Source organism: Podarcis pityusensis, assembly GCF_964106645.2.
Source record: "Podarcis pityusensis genome assembly, chromosome: 12".
Lineage (NCBI taxonomy): Eukaryota > Metazoa > Chordata > Lepidosauria > Squamata > Lacertidae > Podarcis > Podarcis pityusensis.
In genome coordinates this window covers 52,434,166-52,456,480 of record NC_138037.1, presented here as the reverse complement: position 1 = coordinate 52,456,480, position 22,315 = coordinate 52,434,166, and the positions used below count along the sequence as shown (strand labels likewise).

General features: G+C 44.0%; 2 protein-coding genes across 4 annotated transcripts in view; one reads left to right on the top strand and one right to left on the bottom strand.

The window, feature by feature from the left end:
• AVL9 (AVL9 cell migration associated) overlaps positions 1 to 8,391 on the bottom strand; it is a 38,626-nt gene extending 30,235 nt beyond the window's left edge. For both annotated transcript variants that reach the window (XR_013978375.1, XM_080975873.1), the window contains exon 1: positions 8,148 to 8,391. Coding sequence is in view for 1 of the 2 variants with exons in the window: in XM_080975873.1 (XP_080831999.1) it covers positions 8,148 to 8,252 (105 nt within the window). In the remaining variant the exon portion in view is untranslated. The remainder of the gene's footprint in view (positions 1 to 8,147) is intronic.
• A 3,405-nt stretch (positions 8,392 to 11,796) lies between these two features.
• LSM5 (LSM5 homolog, U6 small nuclear RNA and mRNA degradation associated) lies at positions 11,797 to 18,907 on the top strand. Of its 2 annotated transcripts, XM_080975330.1 has the most exons (5): positions 11,797 to 11,942; positions 13,360 to 13,455; positions 14,066 to 14,093; positions 15,200 to 15,272; positions 16,045 to 18,907. In XM_080975330.1, exons 1-5 carry the CDS (start codon positions 11,897 to 11,899, stop codon positions 16,075 to 16,077), a joined length of 276 nt encoding a protein of 91 aa, XP_080831456.1. In that variant the 5' UTR covers positions 11,797 to 11,896; the 3' UTR covers positions 16,078 to 18,907. The 2 variants fall into 2 exon arrangements, with proteins under 2 accessions (XP_080831456.1, XP_080831457.1); XM_080975331.1 differs by lacking the exons at positions 15,200 to 15,272; positions 16,045 to 18,907 and having other exon boundaries at positions 14,059 to 15,193.
• Positions 18,908 to 22,315: the final 3,408 nt, after the last annotated feature.

Here is a 22,315-nt window from a genome sequence, read left to right as displayed (position 1 = left end):
AATGAAGCGCTCACAACAACTTCAAACTTGTTGAAAGCTAGAACATAGGAACATCTATAAAATGCACAGAATGAAATTCAGTGATAACAAAACAAAACAGTGGTATTAGTGAAGAGATCAAATTCATTAAGACACATTACAGCATATATTAAATGGCAAATATTGTGCAAATGCAGTTTATTTCTCAAAATAGCAAGGGGGGTTCCTCCCATGGTGTTGCCCTTCGTACTCACTAATGGAACATTTTAGATTGTGAATTTTAATTCCTAGGAGCAGAAGTGGGGTTGAAATACAGACCATCTCCTTCCCCTCCACTTTAAAAAAGCAAAATCCTCCAAAAGGTGGTGAAGTAGTTTAATATTTTTAAGTAAGACCAATTTAGGGAATTATTGCCATGTTAAGGTGTGGTCAAAGTCCAAGTTCTGTCAGGCTCTTACACACACAAAATAACATGACACTGAAATTAATGAACTAGACTCTGCGTGCAAAAAACTCTTGTCTGTTCATCAGACCCCGCTAGTGTAAGAAGGTCCACAAGATGTAGGCTGCCTATGCTCTTCCCAAAATCCTTTCCTGTTTGTTGCCTCTAAATTCCACCTAAAATTTCATAAAGATATAGCTTTGTCATTCTTTTAAAAATGAACCTCAGTACAGTACACAAAAAGTAACTTTTTTATTCACTAAAATAACACAATTAAGAACTATATTTTATTTTTTAAACCACAGAGTAATGCAAGTATAGAACAGCCCTGTTTTCAGGAAATCTAATTTGGGGAAATAAATGGGTTCAAGGTGAAAAGCCCTAGTTCTTTGCAGAATCATCATTCAATGATAATAGCTTCAATACAAAAAGCTCATCAAGGAATGCAAATTCAGCTAATATAAGATTCTACCACAGATCTCCCTAATCCAATTTCAAAAGCAGATGACCTCTTTCTTCCTTATGGCATATTCACAAAAGGCCGTTATCTGAATGGGAAACATCAGTGTCACAAGGTAGGCATCGGAGCAGAAATTATGACACTTCACTCAAATTGGAGCAATTTGCCAGTCATCGGGTAAGAACTTTATTCCATGTTGTGTCAGGAACAAATTTCTAATTCATAGCAGGGACAGTAACCCATGGAATACAGAACTCAAGAATGCCCCAGAAACGGTAAAGGTAGGTAAAGGTACCCCTGCCCGTACGGGCCAGTCGTGTCCGACTCTGGGGTTGCGTGCTCATCTCGCTCTATAGGCTGTGAGCCGGCGCTGTCCGAAGACACTTCCGGGTCACGTGGCCAGCGTGACGAAGCTGCAGCTGGCGAGCCAGCACCAGCGCAGCACACGGAAACGCCGTTTACCTTCCCGCTATAAAGTGGTCCCTATTTATCTACTTGCACTTAAGAGTGCTTTCGAACTGCTAGGTGGGCAGGAGCTGGGACCGAACGACGGGAGCTCACCCCGCCGCGGGGATTCGAACCGCCGAGCATGCGATCGGCAAGTCCTAGGCACTGAGGTTTTACCCACAGCGCCACCCGCTTCCCATGCCCCAGAAATGACTGAAGCCTAATTATATGACCATTTTTCTGTCTTGTCAGGATTGAATCAAACTGAAGGCACAGTTTGCTGTGAGCATGCCCAGTTTTTTTGCTTAACTTTTGAGGTTTTTCTTTGTACAAATGGGTACACAGGAGAGAGACATGTTAATACTTCTGCTGCTGTTTAAAAAGGTTTCTTATGTTTACTTATCAGTTTGTTTTATTTTGGAATTACATAAGCCACCTTGTGTACTCTCCCCCCTCGCCCAGAAAAAAGATGAGATTTATAACAAGTTAAGTGAAGTCTAGTGGGATGCGGGTGGCGCTGTGGTCTAAACAACTGAGCCTCTTGGGCTTGCTGATCAGAAGATCGGTGGTTCGAATCCCTGCGACGGGGTGAGCTCCTGTTGCTTGGTCCTAGCTCCTGCCAACCTAGCAGTTCAAAAGCATGCCAAAAAGTGCAAGTAGATAAATAGGTACTGCTCTGGCAGGAAGGTAAACGGCATTTCCATGTGCTGCTCTGGTTTCGGTGTTCCGTTGTGCCAGAAGCGGCTTAGTCATGCTGGTCACATGACCCAGAAAAACTGTCTGCGGACTAATGTCGGCTCCCTCGGCCTGTAAATCGAGATGAGCACCACAACCTGAGAGTGGTCTGCAACTGGACTTAACTGTCAGGGGTCCTTTACCTTTTTAAAAAAGTGAAGTCTATTATGGCTTATTTACACATTATGCTTATATTTGAAATGATGAGGAAGAAAGATTATGATTATGCTAGCTCTAGCTAAGGCTAATTATCACAAATGACAAGGTACCCACAGGCCAAAAAGGTGCTCAACCAATTGCAGAATCAAGCTTGTTGCTGAACATGAGTTCAAACTGGAGCTTTGGCAAACAATATATTATATATTTTTGTTCTCAAGGAATGTTGTCCAGAATTGCTTATAAAACAAGTAACCTTTTCATCTTTAGGGAAATTGTGTGATGGAGCAGAAAAGAAAAGTGAAAACATTAAACAATGTGTGTTAAGAATTATGGCAAACATATTATAGTAACCTCCAAGTTCCTACCACATCTGGGGAAATAGTTGCCACAAACCAGTTACAGAGCAGAAATATAATTGGTCTTATAAGTGTGAGGAAGCAAGACAGCTAATGATAGTTCAATTACCCGTGAGTTAAAAGGCTACTTTAGACACACCCGAGGTATACCCTGTGGGATTTCTCGCTTTTTGAAAAATAGTGTGTATAACAAACAGCATTTGATATTCCTTTCAGTTTCAAAGAATTATTTGTCCTGTGGCAGAAGGGCTGCTATTTGGGAAATATAAACATAAAGCACCATTGGTGGCATATAGTTTTTTGGAATCATAGAACTGTAGAGCTGGAAGGGACCCTGAGGATCATCTAGTCCAACCCCCTGGAATGCAATAATATGCAGCTGCCCCATACAAGGATTGAACCTGCAAACTTGGCATCATCAGCACCACACTCTAACCAACTGAGCTATCCAGGACTCAGGAAGGGAAAGCTATCAAAAAGGTAATAACCTATGTATTGGATGGGAAAGGGCAGTATAATTTAATCAGTAACAAATGGTCCCTCTGAAAAGCAACCATCATGTGACTTATCATGCCAAACCGTCAGGTACTGTTGTCAGTTTCTGGCTCAACTGCCTTCCTAGAAAAAGTATTGGAACAGGACTGAAGAAAAAGTATTGGAACAGGACTCTAACTTCTGCCATCAGCTAGGGGCGCTAGGGCCACGGAAAGCTCCCCTACCCAATGCCTCTCAGGAATAGCATAAAGGCAAGAAGGACACCAACTCGCTCCACCCATCAGCACAGAAGGAACACTAGCAGGAAGATCACTTTTCTTCTCTTTCATGCCTGAAAGACCACTTAGCTGCAGCTGTCTGTTATCCTGGGAGTGCAGATACATGGGGGGAAAGGACTCTCTGGCCCCATCCATCAGTCAAAGGAACAAGAGCCCATCACTATTCAAGCAATACCAGCACTAAGGGACAATCAGCTTGCCCAAACAGGATATATATGCTCTCTTATAGATCACTGCCTTGTTTTGGTCTTGATGAACTGATCTCTCTTCTGCCCTTTTCCTCTCTACTCCCTTTTCCTTACGGGCCTTGTCTTTTTTTAGTTTGTAAGCCTAAAGGAAAGGCCTGTCTCCTTTTCTCCTTCTATTCTGTGTGCTGCTTTGAGAGACAATAACTGCCTGGAAAGTTACAATCTGTGTGACGGGCGGGAAAAGGCAGCAGAATTTAATAATTAGTACCAAGAAGGCTGATCGCCGAAGAATTGATGCTTTTGAATTATGGTGCTGGAGGTGACTCTTGAGAGTTCCATGGACTGCAAGAAGATCAAACCTCTCCATTCTGAAGGAAATCAGCCCCGAGTGCTCACTGGAAGGACAGATCGTGAAGGTGAGGCTCCAATACTTTGGTCACCTCATGAGAAGAGAAGACTACCTGGAAAAGACCCTGTTGTTGGGAAAGATGGAGGGCACAAGGAGAAGGGGACGAGAGAGGACGAGATGGTTCGACAGTGTTCTCGAAGCTACTAACATGAGTTTGACCAAACTGCGGGAGGCAGTGGAAGACAGGAGTGCCTGGTGTGCTCTGGTCCATGGGGTCACGAAGAGTCAGACACAACTAAACAACTAAACAACAACAACAAACAAATCTGAAAGGCAACCATCGCTTGGCTGGCTGCATCAAACAGTTAGGTCAGTTTCTGAGAACTGCCTTCTTAGACACAGTACAGGGGTCTCCACTGAGTAAGAAACAGTGTTCCCAGAACAGAATCATTGTATTGTATAGCTGGAAGGGATCATCCGACCTAGACCAACCCCTTGCCATGCAGGAATCTCAATTCAAAGCATACATGACAGATGGCCGTCCAACCTCTGCTTAAACACCTCCAAGGAAGGAAAGTCCAAGGGAGTCTGTTCCATGGCTGAACAACTCTTACTGTTGAAGCAGGTGGGAGAAAACTCGTTTCCCAAGAAATGTCTATAAAACATGATCAAACTGTGCCAACTTTTGTCAGTCAATTAAGTGCCCACCAGGAAGAATGTTACACAAGTCTGAGTGAACTTAACATAAGAATACACAAAAGGAATGTAGCAATTGAATTAATACACACACACAAAGAATCAGCCAGCCTGTGACCAAATCCCAGGCAAGTTTACCCATAAACAACTCCCACTGAGTTCAGTAGTGAATTTTACTCCCTAGTCAATGTGCTCAGGACTATGAAGTTTAGCAACATGTTTTTCACAATCCATTTTCTGTCTTTGTCCATTCATAATCATTATTTTACATTTAAAACGGCTAAGTTGCCAGATACCTTTACCTGATAATACTCACAACTTGTTCTGCCACTTCTCTTCAGATCTACCTGAAATTTGGCACCTTCTGCTAAACATACAACCTTTTGAGTCTGAAACCTGAGAAAATCTTTTTTCTAACTGAGTAAATGTTCCCGTGTATAAATGCGGCGTATTAACTACAGCTGACAAATCGAGTCATTCCTTCTTTACAAACTAAGTTCCGTTGATGCCAGACAAAGTAATCACAGCCTCACCCACAAAGCACAATATATTATTTAAACAAGGTCAAACAAAAAATGACATAGTCTATTCATAAAGCATGGAAAAGAAACAGCCTTAAATCACACATACACATATTTATTACACTTAAGTTCTATACATGTCTAGCTTGAAGGAAGCTCTCTTGAATTCAAAGCACATACGGTACTTCCAAGGTATAGGATCTTAGCCATAGAAATGTGCTTCATCATAAAAGGCCATACCTGAGTCTCATAGTATGTCACAAATGTATTGCAGCTCAAGAAATGTACTTTTTTATTTGCAGGTTAAATATTGCAAGTTAAGCGGGGGGGGGGGGGGAGAGAACAATAAAATATTCTATGACTGAAAAGAATAAGCCTCTGTTGTAACTCTTCACCTGATGCCATGCTGAGCTAGTATCACACTCTTTCACTTGTTACTCAGGTTTTATGGCCACTTTTAGGCACAATAATAATAATTATATATATCTATATGCACTCCGTGCAGGCACTAACAAAATTTGTCCTACTTGTGGACTTAAAAAAAATTCTGATGGGCCACTGCTGGAAACAGGGTACTGGACAAGAGGGAAATGTGTCTGAAAAGCCAGGGTGGATAAAAAGCAATGGTTTTTAAAAATAAAATAAAAATAAAAATCAATTTTTTTAAAATTTAAATGGGATTTTAAAAATAAAATGCTTTTAGAGGAAAAATCTTTCTAAAGATAGTTTTCTATTTAAGTTACATTATAGTCCAAATCAGGAAATAAGGATTTGTTTTAAGTTTTTCATGTGTGCTAAAACTCAGTCTAAGTTTCTTTTAAAAAACCCAAAACCGTTTAACCACATCAGTTAACAAACATGGATACATATGCTATAATGTTATTCTTTTAGTTAAATATTATTTTTCTCCTTCCAATAAAGTACAGCAGAAAAGTTGTCCAACTATAAACAGTTAACTTATTAAACCTCACAATAATTTCATAATTATCTGTCTATGTATTTCTAATAGTATAACCAAATCAGTAATTTTTGATATAACTGTAAAAACTACTCTGAAAATTTATTATTCCAAAAATGAAACCTTCATCTGGTTGTAAATATTAAGATTATACCAACAAGAATGAGTCTTTCTGTAAAAAAAATGATTTAAATCAAGTCTTACTGACTAGTGATTTAAATCATGATTTAAATCGGTATCATTTATATCAAATCCACCCTGGTCAAAGCTCATCTTGTCTAACTTCAGCAGCAGAGAGGGCTCTGTGACAGGAGAGCATGCTTTCAAGAGCATTCATTTCAGATGGCAACCCTTTAAAGTCCCTTTCACTGCCCCATTCCCTTATTTAATGCCTTCCACAAGCAAGTACAAAGATAATTCTGCCGGCATATGTGTCTAACGCCACAGAGGTGAGCCCAGACCTCATTTTACTTACCTCCATGCACAGGACTGCATGGCGAGTCCTATAGCTAGTAAGTATGTTTAGGATTATTTCACAGAATGATAGAATTGTAAAATTGGAAAGGACCTTGAAGCCCATCTAATCCAACTCCCTGCAATGCAAGAATCTTTCGCCCAGTGTGGGACTGAACCCGCAACCCTGAGATGTAGAGTCTCATGCTCTGTTACAGACTGATGGTAGCTATCCTTCCTCAAACAAGTAAACTAAAATCTGCACTCCACAGCCAACAAGGAGCTGAAAGATTGGAGCTGATCGCTCTACTGTTTCGTTCCCTGTAATCAAAGTATTGCAAGATGGTTGTTATTATTATTATTATTATTACTATTTCTTTCTTTTATTATTTGTTCAATTTGCATACCGCCCTTCATCCGATGATCTCAGGACGCTTCGCAGCATAACATGCAAAGTCGAATCAAATCAAGGATGCTGCTGTAATGCACATTTCCCTTTTGAGGCTGTGTTACATGCAAGCAGGTGTAAACAGGAGCAGCCTGGGCGAACAACAGAAACCCTCCTCTTTGAGGGTTTTTGCGTTGGAGGTGTTGTTATGTGTGGGGTTTTTTTGTGGGGTGGGGGAACCATCAAGCGGTGTGCAAATTATTCACAATATAAATAAATTAACTGAGCGGTTTTAACAAAAAACAGAAAAAAAAACTCGCTTTGCCCAAGGCGAAAAGGCACCTCCACGATTGTTCTCCTTCTGGCTGATATAACCAGAAGGTTGGTGGTTGGAGCCCACGCAGCAGGGCGGCTGTGGGCAGGATCCGTGCACTGCAAGGGGTCGGTCTAGATGACTCTTGGGATCTGAAGAAACCAGAGGCCTTTCTCCTGGGCATAGTCGGCCAATCGGTGTTAAAAAAGGATAGAACTTTCTTTATGTATGCTACAACAGCAGCAAGAATACTCATTGCAAAGTATTGGAAGACACGAGATCTACCCACACTGGAGGAATGGCAGATGAAAATGATGGACTACATGGAATTGGCGGAAATGACTGGCAGAATCCGTGACCAGGGAGAAGAGTCGGTGGAAGAAGACTGGAAGAAATTCAAAGACTATTTACAGAAATACTGCAAAATTAATGAATGTTAGAATGATGTTGGATTGAAGTTAAGGATTTTCTAGCTGTACAGGCTAAAAGAATATGCAAAAATTGGTTTTAATATGTAAAATCTAAAATTTAAAGCTATATTATATCAAGATTAAAGATTAGGATTAAAAAGGAGGGAAAGCAACTGTTGGACTAACATATCTAATTAGAATACAAAAGAGGGAGGTAAGAGGAGGTCCGAGAAACAAGTAAATGTAAAAGAACTGAGGAAAAGAGGAAATTGTCTTTAATTGTTTTTTTTCTTTTTTACCTTGTATTTTTTCTTTTTATTGTTAATTTTTTCTTTATTAATGTGATTTTCTTTTTTTCTTGTGAAATTTTAATAAATATTATTTTAGGAAAAAAAAATAGATGAATCTTGGGATCCCCTTCCAAGTCTAGGCTTCTCACGCGTGAAAGGGGGGAACCTCGGGTGACGAGGCTTAAGGGAAGGAGAGGGAAGCGGAGGAGAAGAAGGAGAGCCCTCCTCACCTGGCAGCCCTTCTTGTGGTGGAAGCCGACCACCGCGATGTGCAGCACGGGCCCCCGGGAGCCGCGGGGGTGCAGGTCGCCCTTGGAGCTGCCCCTTCGCTCCATGAAGGAGACCGGGAGCAGCAGCAGCGCCGCCGCCGCCGCCGCCGGAGGAGGAGGTTGTTTACCGGCGGGCTACGGGCGCCGCTTCCTTCCGCGGCCGGCCTCCCCAGCCCGCCGGCGCCCGTCCTCTGAGCATGCTCCCTGGCCGCCGAGCACGCCCCGTAGCGGCCGCCGGGGGAGAGAGGCGCCGGGCCCCGCGGAGGGGAGAGCGAGGCCTCAATGGCGCGCGGGAGCCAGGGCGCGCGAGGCCGGAGCAGGAGGAGGAAGAGGCGGCGGCGGCGGCGGCTGCTGCGGGGAGCCGAAGGGAAGCTGCCAAAACAGGGCGGCCGCCTTCCCCGGTTACCTCAGGATGGTTCCTCCTGGCAACCGGCGGCCAGGGCTCTGTTCTTAAAGGTGCAGCCCGTCGGAGAATGCCAGACCGAGCCCCCCCCCCAAACCTCAGGGGAGCCCAGTGTAGTCTCAGAGGAAAGAGAGAATAAATGAATAAATCTTTATTAGCAAAACAACAATATGCAAATGACAGAAATAAAAAGTCGATTATATAAGGACTTTAGGGTCCTGAGAGAATAAATGAATAAATCTTTATTAGCAAAACAACAATATGCAAATGACAGAAATAAAAAGTCGATTATATAAGGACTTTAGGGTCCTGAATCAGCAGTCAAATGGTGGACCTGATTCTGATTGCCCCAGCTAAAAACCTGGCAACCTTTGCTGTCATCTTGATCTGCCAAGAGAAAGGACACTGGGGCAGTGGTTGGGCGACCCGGAATGGACAATAAAAGAGGGGCGATAACCTCATTCCTCAAGTCTTTATAAAGAGTGCAAGCCAGAAGGGCATGCGCCACCGATTCGGTACTGCCATCTCCATGGGGACATAAGCGTTTTCTGTGTGGAAACTGTTGGAACCGTCCCTTGAGTACACCCGAGGGCAAGACATTCAATCTTGTAAGAGTAAAAGCATGTCTATATTTTAGAATTGCTAGGTTATGCAGATAGGGTGCCAGATGGGCGAAATGGGAAGGTGGAAAATAGTCATACCATGGGCAAAATTTCCTTATTGTGGCCAAGTGGTTCTGACGCTCGACATCATTTAGGCGCAGACAAATTAAACTGTTTGCTTGAAGTAGCCCCAGAGGCTTGCGCATTTCTTTCTCTATCACGATTGTACATCGCCTTTTTTTCTGCCAAGGATCATGTGGTTCTCCCCCTCCCCATGTTGTTGTCCTCGCAGTAGCAACCCTGCATAGGTGCCAGGGCCCTGGAGCACCCACAAAATTTCCCATGAAGGTGCCAGGCACCCACGGATTTCTTTTTTCTTTTTTAAATAATTTTATTTCGTTTTACAAAATCAATCACACAATTAACATTCTTGAAAACACTGCAAATAAAACAAGATTCTTTTGAATCTTAGGACTTCCCTCCTTCCCTCCAGGAATTCTGAAAGGCACCCACAGATTTGGGTGCCAGGGCCATGCACAACGTTGCATGGCACCCACGGCCACGGGGACCCACGGTCGCAGGGCCAAGCTGGCATTCCTGCAACCCTGTGAGGAAAGTTAGGCTGAGTGATAGTGGTCAACCCAGGGTCACCCAGGGAGCTTCATGGCTGAGTAGGGACTCAGTCTCAACCACTATGCCACACTGGCCAATATCGTCATCTTCATGTATGCCACCTGTCCATAGTGCTCAAGGCAGCTTGCGAAATGGGAAGATTTACCACAACAGCCAGAGTTATGGGTATCATGTGGCAGGACAGAGCTTTGGACAAAGTCTCTCTCCCAAGTCCACATTCCCAGCATGTTCACAGTCCTGTCTCAGCAACATCTATGCTGGCTTGGTCATATCCACAGAATGAACATGTGAACATGTTCCTATTGGAGAGCTGGCTGACCAACTCTGCATTACAAAGATGTCTGCAAACATGACATGAAGGCTGGCAACATCATCCCTGCCATGTGGGAATCCCTGTAGGCAGCCCTGCACAGGGAAGTTCTTAATGTTTGATGTTTTACTGTGTTTGATGTTTTAATTTGCTGGAAGCTACCCAGAATGGCTGGGGCAACTCAGTTGGATGGGCGGCATATAAAAAATATTATTATTACTACATACTACCACTACTACTACTACTATAGACAACTGCAGTGCCTTTGTGGGTTCTCTCGCCACATACACAATCAAGAGGTTGCGGTGGTTAGGAGGCTGGGCTTGTGCTTTGCTTTCCATCATTTGCCTCCCTTCAATTAAGTTAACTGATTCTCTTTCCTCTCTCAGTGGATAAATTTGGTGGGTGGGGACCATTAAGTGTATGGTTATAGCACAGACCAGGGCACAAGTCTGGAACTTGTGACTTCTGGCCAATGAAAATCAGCACACTTGTTTAATGTTACATTAAAAGTTAGCCCCTATAACTGGCATAGAAAGAAAGTGGCTTGAAGAAGCCAGTTGTATGATACTGCTTACAAGGCACGCATTATTACATAGAGCACTAGAAAACTTGTCCACTTTGGTACTATGGATTAAAAGCTGTCAATTTACCAGCAACATAGGTATATCTGGGGGATATGTACCAACATCAGTTGGTACCCATAGTAAAAAAATAAGAACCAGACAAGAGCTCATTTACACTAGTTGTAGTGTCATCACCCTAGCGCAGGATTTCCCAACTTGGGTCGCCAGATGTTTTTGGACTACAATTCCCATAATGCCTGGTCCTGCTAGCTAGGTACGGTGGGCATTGTAGTTCAAAAACAGCTGGAGACCCAAGTTTGGGAAAGCCTGCTGTAGTGCATATGACAATATATACACATACATCCCATGGCCTGACTGCTCGCCCGCAGTAGTCTTCTAAGTGTGGAAGTGGGGAGCAGGCAAGAATGCAGGCTTGACCCTGACTATAAATCATACATAGCAAAGCCTGTGGCCTTTTAGCTTGTTTGGGAAACCTCTCATTGCAAATGCTATTTGTTGTATTTAGAAAGGGCAGGTACAGGAATTGGGTGGGTACTGAATGCTTTACTAATCTCCAAGGTTAGAACACAAAACGACGAGCTAAAATCCATCTTTTTGACATGCTGCACTTTTAAAAAACGGGTGGATAACGCAACCTATAAAACGCAACCTTTAAAGGGATGCAACCCTTGGAGCATTTTCAGAACTCCGGCCTTTCGAGTCCTCCTTCGGCCAAAATCCAAGCGCCCGAGATTTTCCATACCAGGGTCCAATCTAGGAACAGGTGGGCGAAAAGATACCCTTGAGCATGCACAGAGTGCCTTCTCCTTTACCACTCACAGCCCGCCTTTAGGTCTTTGGAGGCAATAAAAAGAGTTCCAGGAGATGCGTTTCGGATATAAAGCAAGGTACGCTTTAAAAAAAGAAACAAACCAGAGTAGGGCTTAGCTTTTAAAGTTAGCGCTCGGTCGTCACGTGCCCCTCGGCCTCGACTTGCGCTGGGACTCCTTTTCGAGGGCTTTCCTAGTTCGATTGCTCTTATCGATTCGCTGAGTCTGCTCAAACTAGAACAGTCGGCTCTGTTCTGAGTGGCCGGGGACGCAAGAGCCCGCCTCCCCCGGCATTTATTTATTTATTTTTTAAACCAGTGAGCAATAAGAGGACGGCGAACTCGATTAGTCAGGCCTCGCGGCAAAATGGCGGCCAACGCGACTACCAACCCGTCTCAGCTTCTGCCTCTTGGTAATTGAATGGCGGGCGCTCGTCTCTGAGCGGTGTAGCCGGGGGAGAGGGATAAAGAGAGAGGGGGAGGGGGAGGGGAAATGGGGTGGGGGAGAGGGGGGAAACGGGGTGGGGGAGAGGGGGGAAATGGGGTGGGGGAGAGGGGGGAGAAATGGGTTGGGGCAGGGTGGAGGGGGGAAATGGGGTGAGGGAGAGGGGGGAAATGGGGTGGGGAAGGAGAAATGGGGTGAGGGAGAGGGGGGAAATGGGGTGGGGGAGGGGAAATGGGGTGAGGGAGAGGGGGGAAATGGGGTGGAGAGGGAGAAATGAGGTGGGGGAGGTGAAATGGAGTGGGCTGAGGGAGGGGGAAATGGGGTGGGACAGGGAGGGGGAGGGGAGGGGAAAATGGGGTGAGGGAGAGGGGGGAAACGGGGTGGGGGAGAGGGGGGAGAAATGGGTTGGGGCAGGGTGGGGGAGGGGAAATGGGGTGAGGGAGGGGGAAAAATGGGATGGGGGAGGGGAAATGGGGTGAGGGAGAGGGGGGGAAATGGGGTGGGGGAGAGGGAGAAATGAGGTGGGGGAGGTGAAATGGAGTGGGCTGAGGGAGGGGGAAATGGGGTGGGGGAGAGAGGGGAAATGGGGTGGGACAGGGAGGGGGAGGGGAGGGGGAAATGGGGTGGGACAGGGAGGGGGAGGGGAGGGGGAAATGGGGTGGGGGAGAGAGGGGGGAGTATGAGGGAGATGAGAGGAGGTGTGGGGGGCAAGTGCAGCATTTGTACCTGTGGCATCATGGCCACATACCTGGGGCAAAGTTACATGCATGGAGAGGAGGGTTCTTTCCCTCTCATGGCACCAGAATTCATGGGCATCCAATGAAACCGAATGGAAGATTCGGGATGGATAAAAGGAAGCGTTTCTCCACGCAGTGCAGTTAGTTCAACTGTGGAACTCGCTTCCACAGGAGGCAGCGGTGGCCCACAACTTGAACGGCTTCTAAAGAGGATTGGACAGATTCACGGAGGATAATAAGCCTAGCAGTGGCTACTAAATGCAGTGGCTGTGCTCTGCCTTCACAGCTGCAGCCAACAATGCTCCTAAATGCTAGTTTCTGAAAAGCAGGAAAGGTTCAGGACTGAAATCACATTAAAATTTGAGGCTCTAGCAATCTTTTTATTATGTATATGATCATAATCCGCTCCCAACTGCATCTTTTGAACTTTGGGATTATTTAATTGACCCACTGGATTTATTTAATGATGTAATATGCTAGTGACCCCTGCTATTAAGATTGTTTTTAGTTTTGGATACAGACTGTTTTGTAAATGAAGTATGTTTAAAATCCTTGGTAACTGAAAACACATCTTGAAGAAAGAGACAGTGCTCATACATTTGTACATACGTTAGTAACTACTAATTAAATGCTTTTTCTGATTAACAGAGCTGGTGGACAAGTGCATAGGCTCACGAATTCACATCGTGATGAAAAGTGATAAAGAAATTGTTGGCACACTCCTAGGATTTGATGACTTTGTCAGTATCCTTTACAGGGAATAATGTGGAGGCTTTTCACAGTTTGCTTTTTGGGATGTGTGTGTGCGTTGTTGTTGGGTTTTTTTGCAAGCAGCTGTTTAAAATAACGTTCCCTTGGAAAGGGAGTTGTTCTGGTGTTTTGAATTGGATAAAAGTAGATCTGCATTTAGGTTCATACCTTTGGTGGTGGTTTGCACTGCAACTGCAAGTTTATTTGCAGCCACTGGGCTTCTGTGATTACTGTGTCTGCAGTACTGACAGATGGTGCCTGTACATAATGGATGGGGTATTATATCCTTGTCCTGCTGATGCTGCTGGGCTATATCACCCCTCACAATTGGCCATGCTGAATGGGACTGATGGGAATTGGAGTCCAACAAGATCTCAGGTTCCCTACCTGTGTTGTACATCATTCTTCCAGGCTGCAAGCCTAGCACCTGTTGCACATGCTCTGAGACACTTGTGTGACAGCCATGTATTCTATGAACAGGACCTACACCTTGATAATATAAATACACTGTTAGCCATCTTGGATATCTGCTCATCTAATGAATGCAGGGGGAAATGTGAATCACTACTTTTGTACTAACTTTTTCCTTGACATCAGGCTTCAGACATGGTATTGGAAGATGTTACAGAATTGTAAGTATGGCTGCTTCTGGCTTTCAATCTCAGCGCATTTTGTACCAACAGTTGTCTTTACTTTCACTCACTCTTCAGAACTTGCTCTCTTGACCTCTCCTATACTTGCACATAGGCTGACAATATTAGCTACTTTTGTGAGGCATGCTGTAATACTGTTCACCAGTTTTCAGAAAAAGCAGAGTGTAATTCTCCTAAGGTGAGAGTGGAGCATTATATTAGTGGTACAAGGCACCAGTTGGGGAACCCCCAAGGCTCAGAGCCCAGAAATTGGTAGTGGGACTACGATAAGGGGTCAGAGGGAAAAGAGGGAGCAGACTGAGAGGAGGTGGTGTTGGAAGTTGAAGAGGTAACAGGGTTTAGTGAGCAGGAAGAGCCTGTGGTAGAGAGCAGTCCAGAATCGGGGCTGGAGAGGAGGGGGGCCAAGAAGCAGATGAGGTGGACCTCTGAAGAAGCCCTCCTGTTGTGACCAGCTCCCCTCCCCCCTGGTCTCCCAGGACCAAAAGAAGTATGAAGAGGGTGGAGCAGAGACAGGCACATCAATGGAGTCTCAGATTGCTTGGGAAGGAACCAGGGGGAGGTGGAGACTTAGGCAGTGGGAAGGCAGGGACCTTCAGTCCTCACAACTGCCTCATTGAGGCAAGATCTACTGGGAAGAGTTTTTGTGTTCATTAGGCCTGGTCTCCTGAGCTATTTGTTTCTTTGAAGAAAGAGTTAACTTCATTGATGCTGTGTGAGTTATTATTATCCTGCTCTTGGCACCTGCCCCCTGACACTGGGGTGCTCCTCTCTACAAATCCCCAGTCTACTGTGGCAGCATCTTTCAGAGGTACTCATTCCTTACTTTTCTCGTTAGCTACTGTATAAGGGTATAATTGCAACAACTTCCCTTCCCATGCTATTCTAGGAAAGTACCAATTGCAGAACAATGTAGGTAGGATTGCTGCAATTATTTATCTTACCAGTTTTCCCCTTCAGGGACATTTGGGTGACTCTGGCACGGAGACTAGCAGTCTCTTATCAGATAATTAAGACTTGAATGAAAAATAGTTTTCATCAAACTTTCCAGTTTTGTATCCTTTTTCTGTTTGTCTTGTGTTCAACAGTGAGATCACACCTGAAGGACGAAGAATTACAAAGCTAGACCAGATTTTGCTAAATGGAAATAACATAACAATGGTAAGTAATTAGTCTTACATTTCTGTCCCTAGTTAATTCCTGTTAACTAGGCCAAACTAGTTAACTGTGGAAGCTTGGTTAATTCAGAAACTGTTGTCAGAAACTGAAACAGAATCCAATAAAATGCCAAAAAATTGAAGTGGTATCCTAAAAAAGAACTGAGATGTTGCATGTTCTGAGTCAGGGAGGTGGAGATATGGCCTATTTTGGGTGGGGGGTCTCAATAAATGTAAAACAAGCGAATATAAACTATTCTAATGTAATTTATTTACAGACACGTGTATATAATCTTTTTTGACCTGAAAAATTCAAGGTGGCTGATACAATGGCCTGCTTCACACAACATGCTAAGCCTAACCTTGACTTGGTGAGAACGTGGGGGGGGGGTGTCCCCAGAGGCAAGCTCCCAGCTGCCTTGCTGCTCCTTCATCCTTTTTGCTGCCAAGATTTGGTTTAGATTACCATCTGCACCAGAGCTTGCGGCTAAGTTCTCTCCCCAGTAACTGTAAGCTATAACCAAGTGTGAACCTTGTTTGGCTTAGTGTGTTGTATGAGCCAGACTGCAATTGGTGGGAGGAATCTTGTTAATGCTTCTTCCACTACACTGCCTGAGACGGGTAGTCAGAGTGGCTCTGCCTGACAGGCCAACAGAACTGATTTTGCTGGGCATGTTTCTGTAGCTCCATCCTTGAGAGAGGGTAGAATGGTTGTACATAACTTTTCTAGATGAAATGCTTAAGTTCTTCATCTTCTCATGTGAACTTTCTTTCAGCTGGTTCCCGGAGGAGAAGGACCAGAAGTGTAAATAAAGTCATATGTCATCATTGAAGACTTCCTGTTAAAGCTTCTGTAGGAATATATTGATGAAACCTGATGCGTTTTTTATTTTTATTTTTTACATTTATATAAAGGCAAATTTCCATTTCAGGAAAAATGCATCGTTAACAAAGACTTTGTAAGTTAAAATCATGACTTTGTTGTAAAGGCAAAATTAACTTGCTGTTCAGAGCAAGGCAATAAAGAGGTTTGTTTTTTTTTAAAAAAAATAACTGTATTGAACACAGTTGTTGTTTTTGTAACTCTGGCATTTTAGATGTCAGATAAAACCAGGAATTTTGAATGGTTCTGGTTCAGGCTGCTTAGAGCAGGTTATGAGCTGGTTATAAATATTGCTTACTTTTTATCTATATCATACATGAGCTGGTTACGCTGTGGTTCATAATGTGTGGGGGAATTGTTTTCTCATGCATTTCTCTCCAGCTTTCCTTCTTCGTCCCCACAGCCTAGAGTTTTAGGCTGTGAGAGCAAATATCTTGCTAAAATACCTTGTGATTTTATTTCCTTTAGATGAAAACAAATGTTAACTGCTGTCAGGGAACTGCAGTCAGCGAGGGAGGAAAGAATTAGAGGATACAGGGAATGATCTCCACTGCTCAGTACTGAGTCCTCCTCAGAAGACAGATAAGAGGATAGTGAGTCTGGGGAGGAAGGGGTGCTTCAGAGAGAGGGGGATCCACGTCACAGGGAAAAACGGAAGGGGCTGAGCCATTGGTTGTGTTGGTCTCGAGGGAGAGGGAAAAGAGAAACTAGTCAGAGCAACGCGTCATGAGAGACGGATCGCTTTGTTTATTCTGCATGTAATCTTGTCAGAAGGAAATAAAGAAAGGAATTTATGGCTGGCTGCCGGGAGTGTTTTCTCTGCTAAGTGCAGCAACGTGTTCAGCTGGCTAGCTGACAACTGCTCTGTAGGTTGAGATAAAAATAAGTAAAAGGAAGAGATTTCTATCGCCAAATTATTATCATATTGTACCAATTGCTCAATATCATTCACCGTTAAAACACTATTCTGCCTTGCCATAGAAGTGGCTTATCTACTTAAAAGATGTTCTCAAGAACCAAATAAAGTACAGTGGATGCTTGGGTTGCGAACGTGATCCGTGCGGGATGCGCATTCGCAACCCGCAGTGGTATGTCTGCGCACACATGGGTGTGCACACATTCGGCGCTTCTGCGCATGTGCAAAGCGCAATTTAGCGCTTCTACACATGCACAACCACCAAAACCTGGAAGAAACCTGTACTTCTGGGTTTTGGCGGTCCTTAACCCGAAAAAACGCAACCTGAAGCATCTGTAACCCGAGGTATGGCTATATATGGATGGAAGAAAATGTACCTGTATCCTTTAAATAACACACCACAGTTAATTCCTATAATATTTAAAGCAATTCCAAACTGGTCTCAGTACAATGTTATCATTGTTCATAGAATTGCTGATTTGAAAGGCACCATGAGGGTCATCTAGTCCAACCCCCTTGCAGTGCAGGAATCTTTTGTCCAACATAGGGCTCAAACCCACAACTGTGAGATTTAAGAGTCTCATGCTCTACCAGGGGTCCGCAAACTTTTTCAGCAGGGGGCTGGTCCACTGTCCCTCAGACCTTGTAGGGACCCGGATTATATTTTGGGGGGAAAACCCCAAACGAATTCCTATGCCCCACAAATAACCCAGAGATGCATTTTAAATAAAAGCACACATTCTACTCATGTAAGAACACGCTGATTCCCGGACTGTCCGTGGGCCGGATTTAGAAGGCGATTGGGCCAGATCCGGCCCCCGGGCCTTAGTTTGCCTACCCATGGATTGAGGTAAAATAAGCACAAAAATCCTGGTCATATATGCTTACTCTAGATTTATTTATTTTTAAGTCGCTTTCCACACAGAAACAATGCAAATATTTCCTCTTAAAAAATATTACTGCAGTCAGTATATGAGATATTTTTTTACAGTGTTTTAACAAAGCCAGCTTTCCATTCCTAAATGCATTTACTTGGAAATTGGTTTACTGACTACTGTGATCTTCAGATTTAATGCTAAAGTTTTTTCCTTACAGTTGTGCTGCTCAGCTTACATTTCTAGTTAACCGGAGGGAATTGAGAGAGAAGCCTTGTCTGTAGACAGTTTGTGACATTAGAAAATAATGATAAGAAAGGTGAAGTTACTATGCAGGATAACTAGAGTTTAGTTTTTTATAGAGACACAAACAATTAAACAGTTTTCAGACTTAAGAGCATCTTTTAAAAAATGCACTCAACAAGATGTTAGATCTTGCTGTATGAAATCTTGTCCTGCTTTAATTAAGCAAAAATTGCAAACTGAAGGAAGTTTATCCTTGAATTCTGTTCACTGTATCTATAGGCTTTGAAGCAGACTAGGAGGAGGTTGCCTCTGTCAGTACAAGGGGACTTCTTTTCACTGCCCTTCTGGTGGCAACCCTCCATGTCCACTGAAAAGCCCTCCCAAAGATTGACCTCAAAGCATAGTGGGATGGAACAAGGAAGGAAAATTGGTGGGGGGAAACTCCTTCCCTGTATGTGAAAGTGCCTTCAGATCTAAGCTAGATTGGTTTCCTATTGTATTCTTTCCACTGGTATTCTTTCCACTAGAGGGAGCCGATGGAAGTTAGCATTTTAACTGAACTACGGCAGCTTTAAAACAATGCCCTTGAGTCTGAACCATAAGAGAGTTCATGGAAGTTTTGTCTTGCCCAAACTTGCATATAAATCCATTCATGCTTCTTCCCGTAATCTCCTGCTTATGCTTAATTGCTTCATTAAAATATTTTCTTTGAAAATTCATACTTCTACTAAGTACTTGTTTGTCATCTGTACTGAATGCATTAATGTTCACATTGTCATTTGATAGAAGCAAAGTAGGATGCTATAACTGAATTATTAATTTCCCCCCCAATTATAGGAAGTTGTTTAGTGGGAGCTACTTGAGTGAATATACAAAAGTAGAATATCACGGCCAAAAGACATGTGGCACACGTGCTAAAGAATAGACATGATGAGATTAATTCCATTCTTGCTACAATCCAGTGTATACATAAGGTAAAGGTAAAGGGACCCCTGACCATTCAGTCCAGTTGTGGCCGACTCTGGGGTCGCAGCGCTCATCTCGCTTTATTGGCCGAGGGAGCCGGCGTACAGCTTCCGGGTCATGTGGCCAGCATGACTAAGCCGCTTCTGGTGAACCAGAGCAGCGCACGGAAACGCCGTTTACCTTTCCGCCGGAGCGGTACCTATTTATCTACTTGCACTTTGACGTGCTTTCGAACTGCTAGGTTGGCAGGAGCAGGGACTGAGCAACGGGAGCTCACCCCTTCGCAGGGATTCGAACCTCCAACCTTCTGATTGGCAAGTCCTAGGCTCTGTGGTTTAACCCACAGCGCCACCCGCGTCCCAGTGTATACATACCTAGGAGTAAATTCCACTGAACTCAACAGGACTTACTTCTGAGCAGACATGCATACGACTGATGTGTCTGTAAGGATTTTCCAGAGCATCACATAAGGAATTGGTAACTGCAAGTCATCAACCTCAGCTTCATTTCTACAAACACTTTTGCACCTTATTCTTAAAGTATATTCAAATAAAGACCTCCCACATAAACTTGTTAAAATGACTGTTGGTAAGCCCTTCGACCTTAAAAAGAGACTAATGAAATATACGAAACCTACATCCAACTCCCATCCAGCATAAAGCCAAAGCATTTTCAATACAATACTTGACAAATTCTTCGTCCCCAAAGATTACCAGGCCAGCAACTGTGTCTCTCTCCTTAAACGCAATATATGTGCAGTACCACATGACAGGTTACCAGGCAACTGCACAAGCCCAGATGCACTGGGAGTTTCAAAGCAGCTGGTCAGTTGCTTTCAACCAGTGGAAAAGTACAGACTCACATCTGAGCTTGAGCCTTTTTATCAAGTTCATGGCTGATTTCTCTCCTGCCCCCTGATTTCAGCCCTGACTCCAGTAGTAATTGCCCTTTCAGTGGGGGGTAATTTATTAGAAATCCAGCGACATTCTTGAAATAGGCATTTTAAACTTTTAAGATCAAGGTGGCAAGTTATTTTTTGTTCAGTTTTGCATGATGCCACTAGGATAAAGATGATTAACGTTGCTTGTTCAATTGTTTCTCTTAAATAGAGTAGCCTATCTTTGTTGCTCTGGTCAAAGGAATTGACTCCTTGGAAGCAGGTAGCAGATTTGCACACACACACCCTGCATGCCTGGATAGCTCAGTTGGTTAGGGTGTGGGGCTGATAATGCCATGGTCACAGGTTTGATCCCCATATGGGACAGTTGCATTTTCCTGCATTGCAGGGGGTTGGACTAGATCAGGTATCCACAGCCTGTGGCCCTCCAGGTGTTTTGGCCTACAACTCCCATGATCTCTAGCTAACAGGACCAGTGATCAGGGATGATGGGAATTGTAGTCCAAAACATCTGGAGGGCCAAAGGTTGGGGATGCCTGGACTAGATGATGCTCAGGGTCCCTTCCAGTTCTATGACTCCTACGTAAAGCACATCCTCACTCCAGAGAATCCTGAGCCAAAATTCCATCACCATTTGTAAACTATATTTCCCAGGATTCTTTGGGGTCTGGGATGTGCTTTAAATGTATGGTGACTCATATTGTTGGCATGTGACTTGATCAAGCATGCAAAATTCAATTTGCTCTGTAGAATAGAATTGGAGAACTGGAGGGGGTCACATGGGTCATCTAGTCCAACCCCCTGCAATGCAGGAATTGTTTTGCACAACCCACGGCGCTGAGATGTAGAGTCTCATGTTAGAAGTTACCTAGAAAGCCAGTAGGACATTTTTGGAAGGGCAACATTACTTTTAATACCCATGAGATGATATTTTCTGGTATGTGTTTTAATCTACTGGCTTGGACTCTAGTTTTTTAACATGTTTATGCATTTGTACTAGTATGCAAGTTTTACAGTTTTGTGTGTTAATCTGTAAAGAATTCAGCCTTCCCTTAGTGCTCCTCGCTGACAATCCCTTAGCTTTCAAAAGCACATAATTTATTCCATCTTAAATCCTATGTTAGGATTGTCCTTGCCCATCCCACATACTCCTTGCCTCTTCTGTTTTCCTTCCTTTCAGACATTTGTTTCAATTATGCCCCAGCATCACAGCTTTCACCCTTCATGTTCCTTCTTTCTGTTCAGTTTTCCAGTTTACATAGTACACTGCCTCTTCCTATCTTCTCCCCACTGTCAACATATTAGTCTTGATGCAGGCCAGTTGCCAACCTTTTCCCAATTCACTCATTTCCCTCTCAGCTGCTGTCCAACTTTCCATGAGTATTATTTGACCTTGAGTTACTGGAATGTCATGACATCACAGCAGCTTAGCCAATGGTTTGAGAGAAGGACCAGCTGAAAAGGAACGGCCAATTTTTAGCTTGACACATAATACCAGGCACGCCCAAACTCAGCCCTCCAGATGTTTTGGGACTACAACTCCCATCATCCCTAGCTAACAGGACCAGTGGTCAGGGATGATGGGAGTTGTAGTCCCCAAACATCTGGAGGGCCAAGTTTGGCCATGCCTGCCTTAGAGGGAATAACAACACAGCTGTATCTTATTGGTCCTCATGAATAAGTCAAGTGATGCCCATGCATGTGTGAATGATGTTCTAAGACACTGCATAAAGAATTACTGCTAAGCTTACCTACATCACATATTTGTGGTTAAATTGCTATGTATCAATAGGAGGTAAAGGTAAAGGGACCCCTGACCATTAGGTCCAGTCGTGGACAACTCTAGGGTTGCGGCACTCATCTCACTTTATTGGCCGAATGAGCTGGCGTACAGCTTCAGGGTCATGTGGCCAGCATGACTAAGCCACTTCTGGCGAACCAGAGCAGTACATGGAAACGCCGTTTACCTTCCCGCCGGAGCGGTACCTATTTATCTACTTGCACTTTGACATGCTTTCAAACTGCTAGGTTGGCAGGAGCAGGGACCGAGCAACGGGAGCTCACCACGTCGCGGGGATTCGAACCACTGATCTTCTGATCGGCAAGGCCTAGGCTCTGTGGTTTAACCCACCCATGTCCCTTATGTTTCAATAGGAACATGAGATTAATTCTGAAAATCTCAGCTGCCTTTGGTAGGGAAACATGGAAAAAGTTGCCTCCTAAGAGAAAATCATGTGAATGATTCATACTGCCCAGGGGTTTG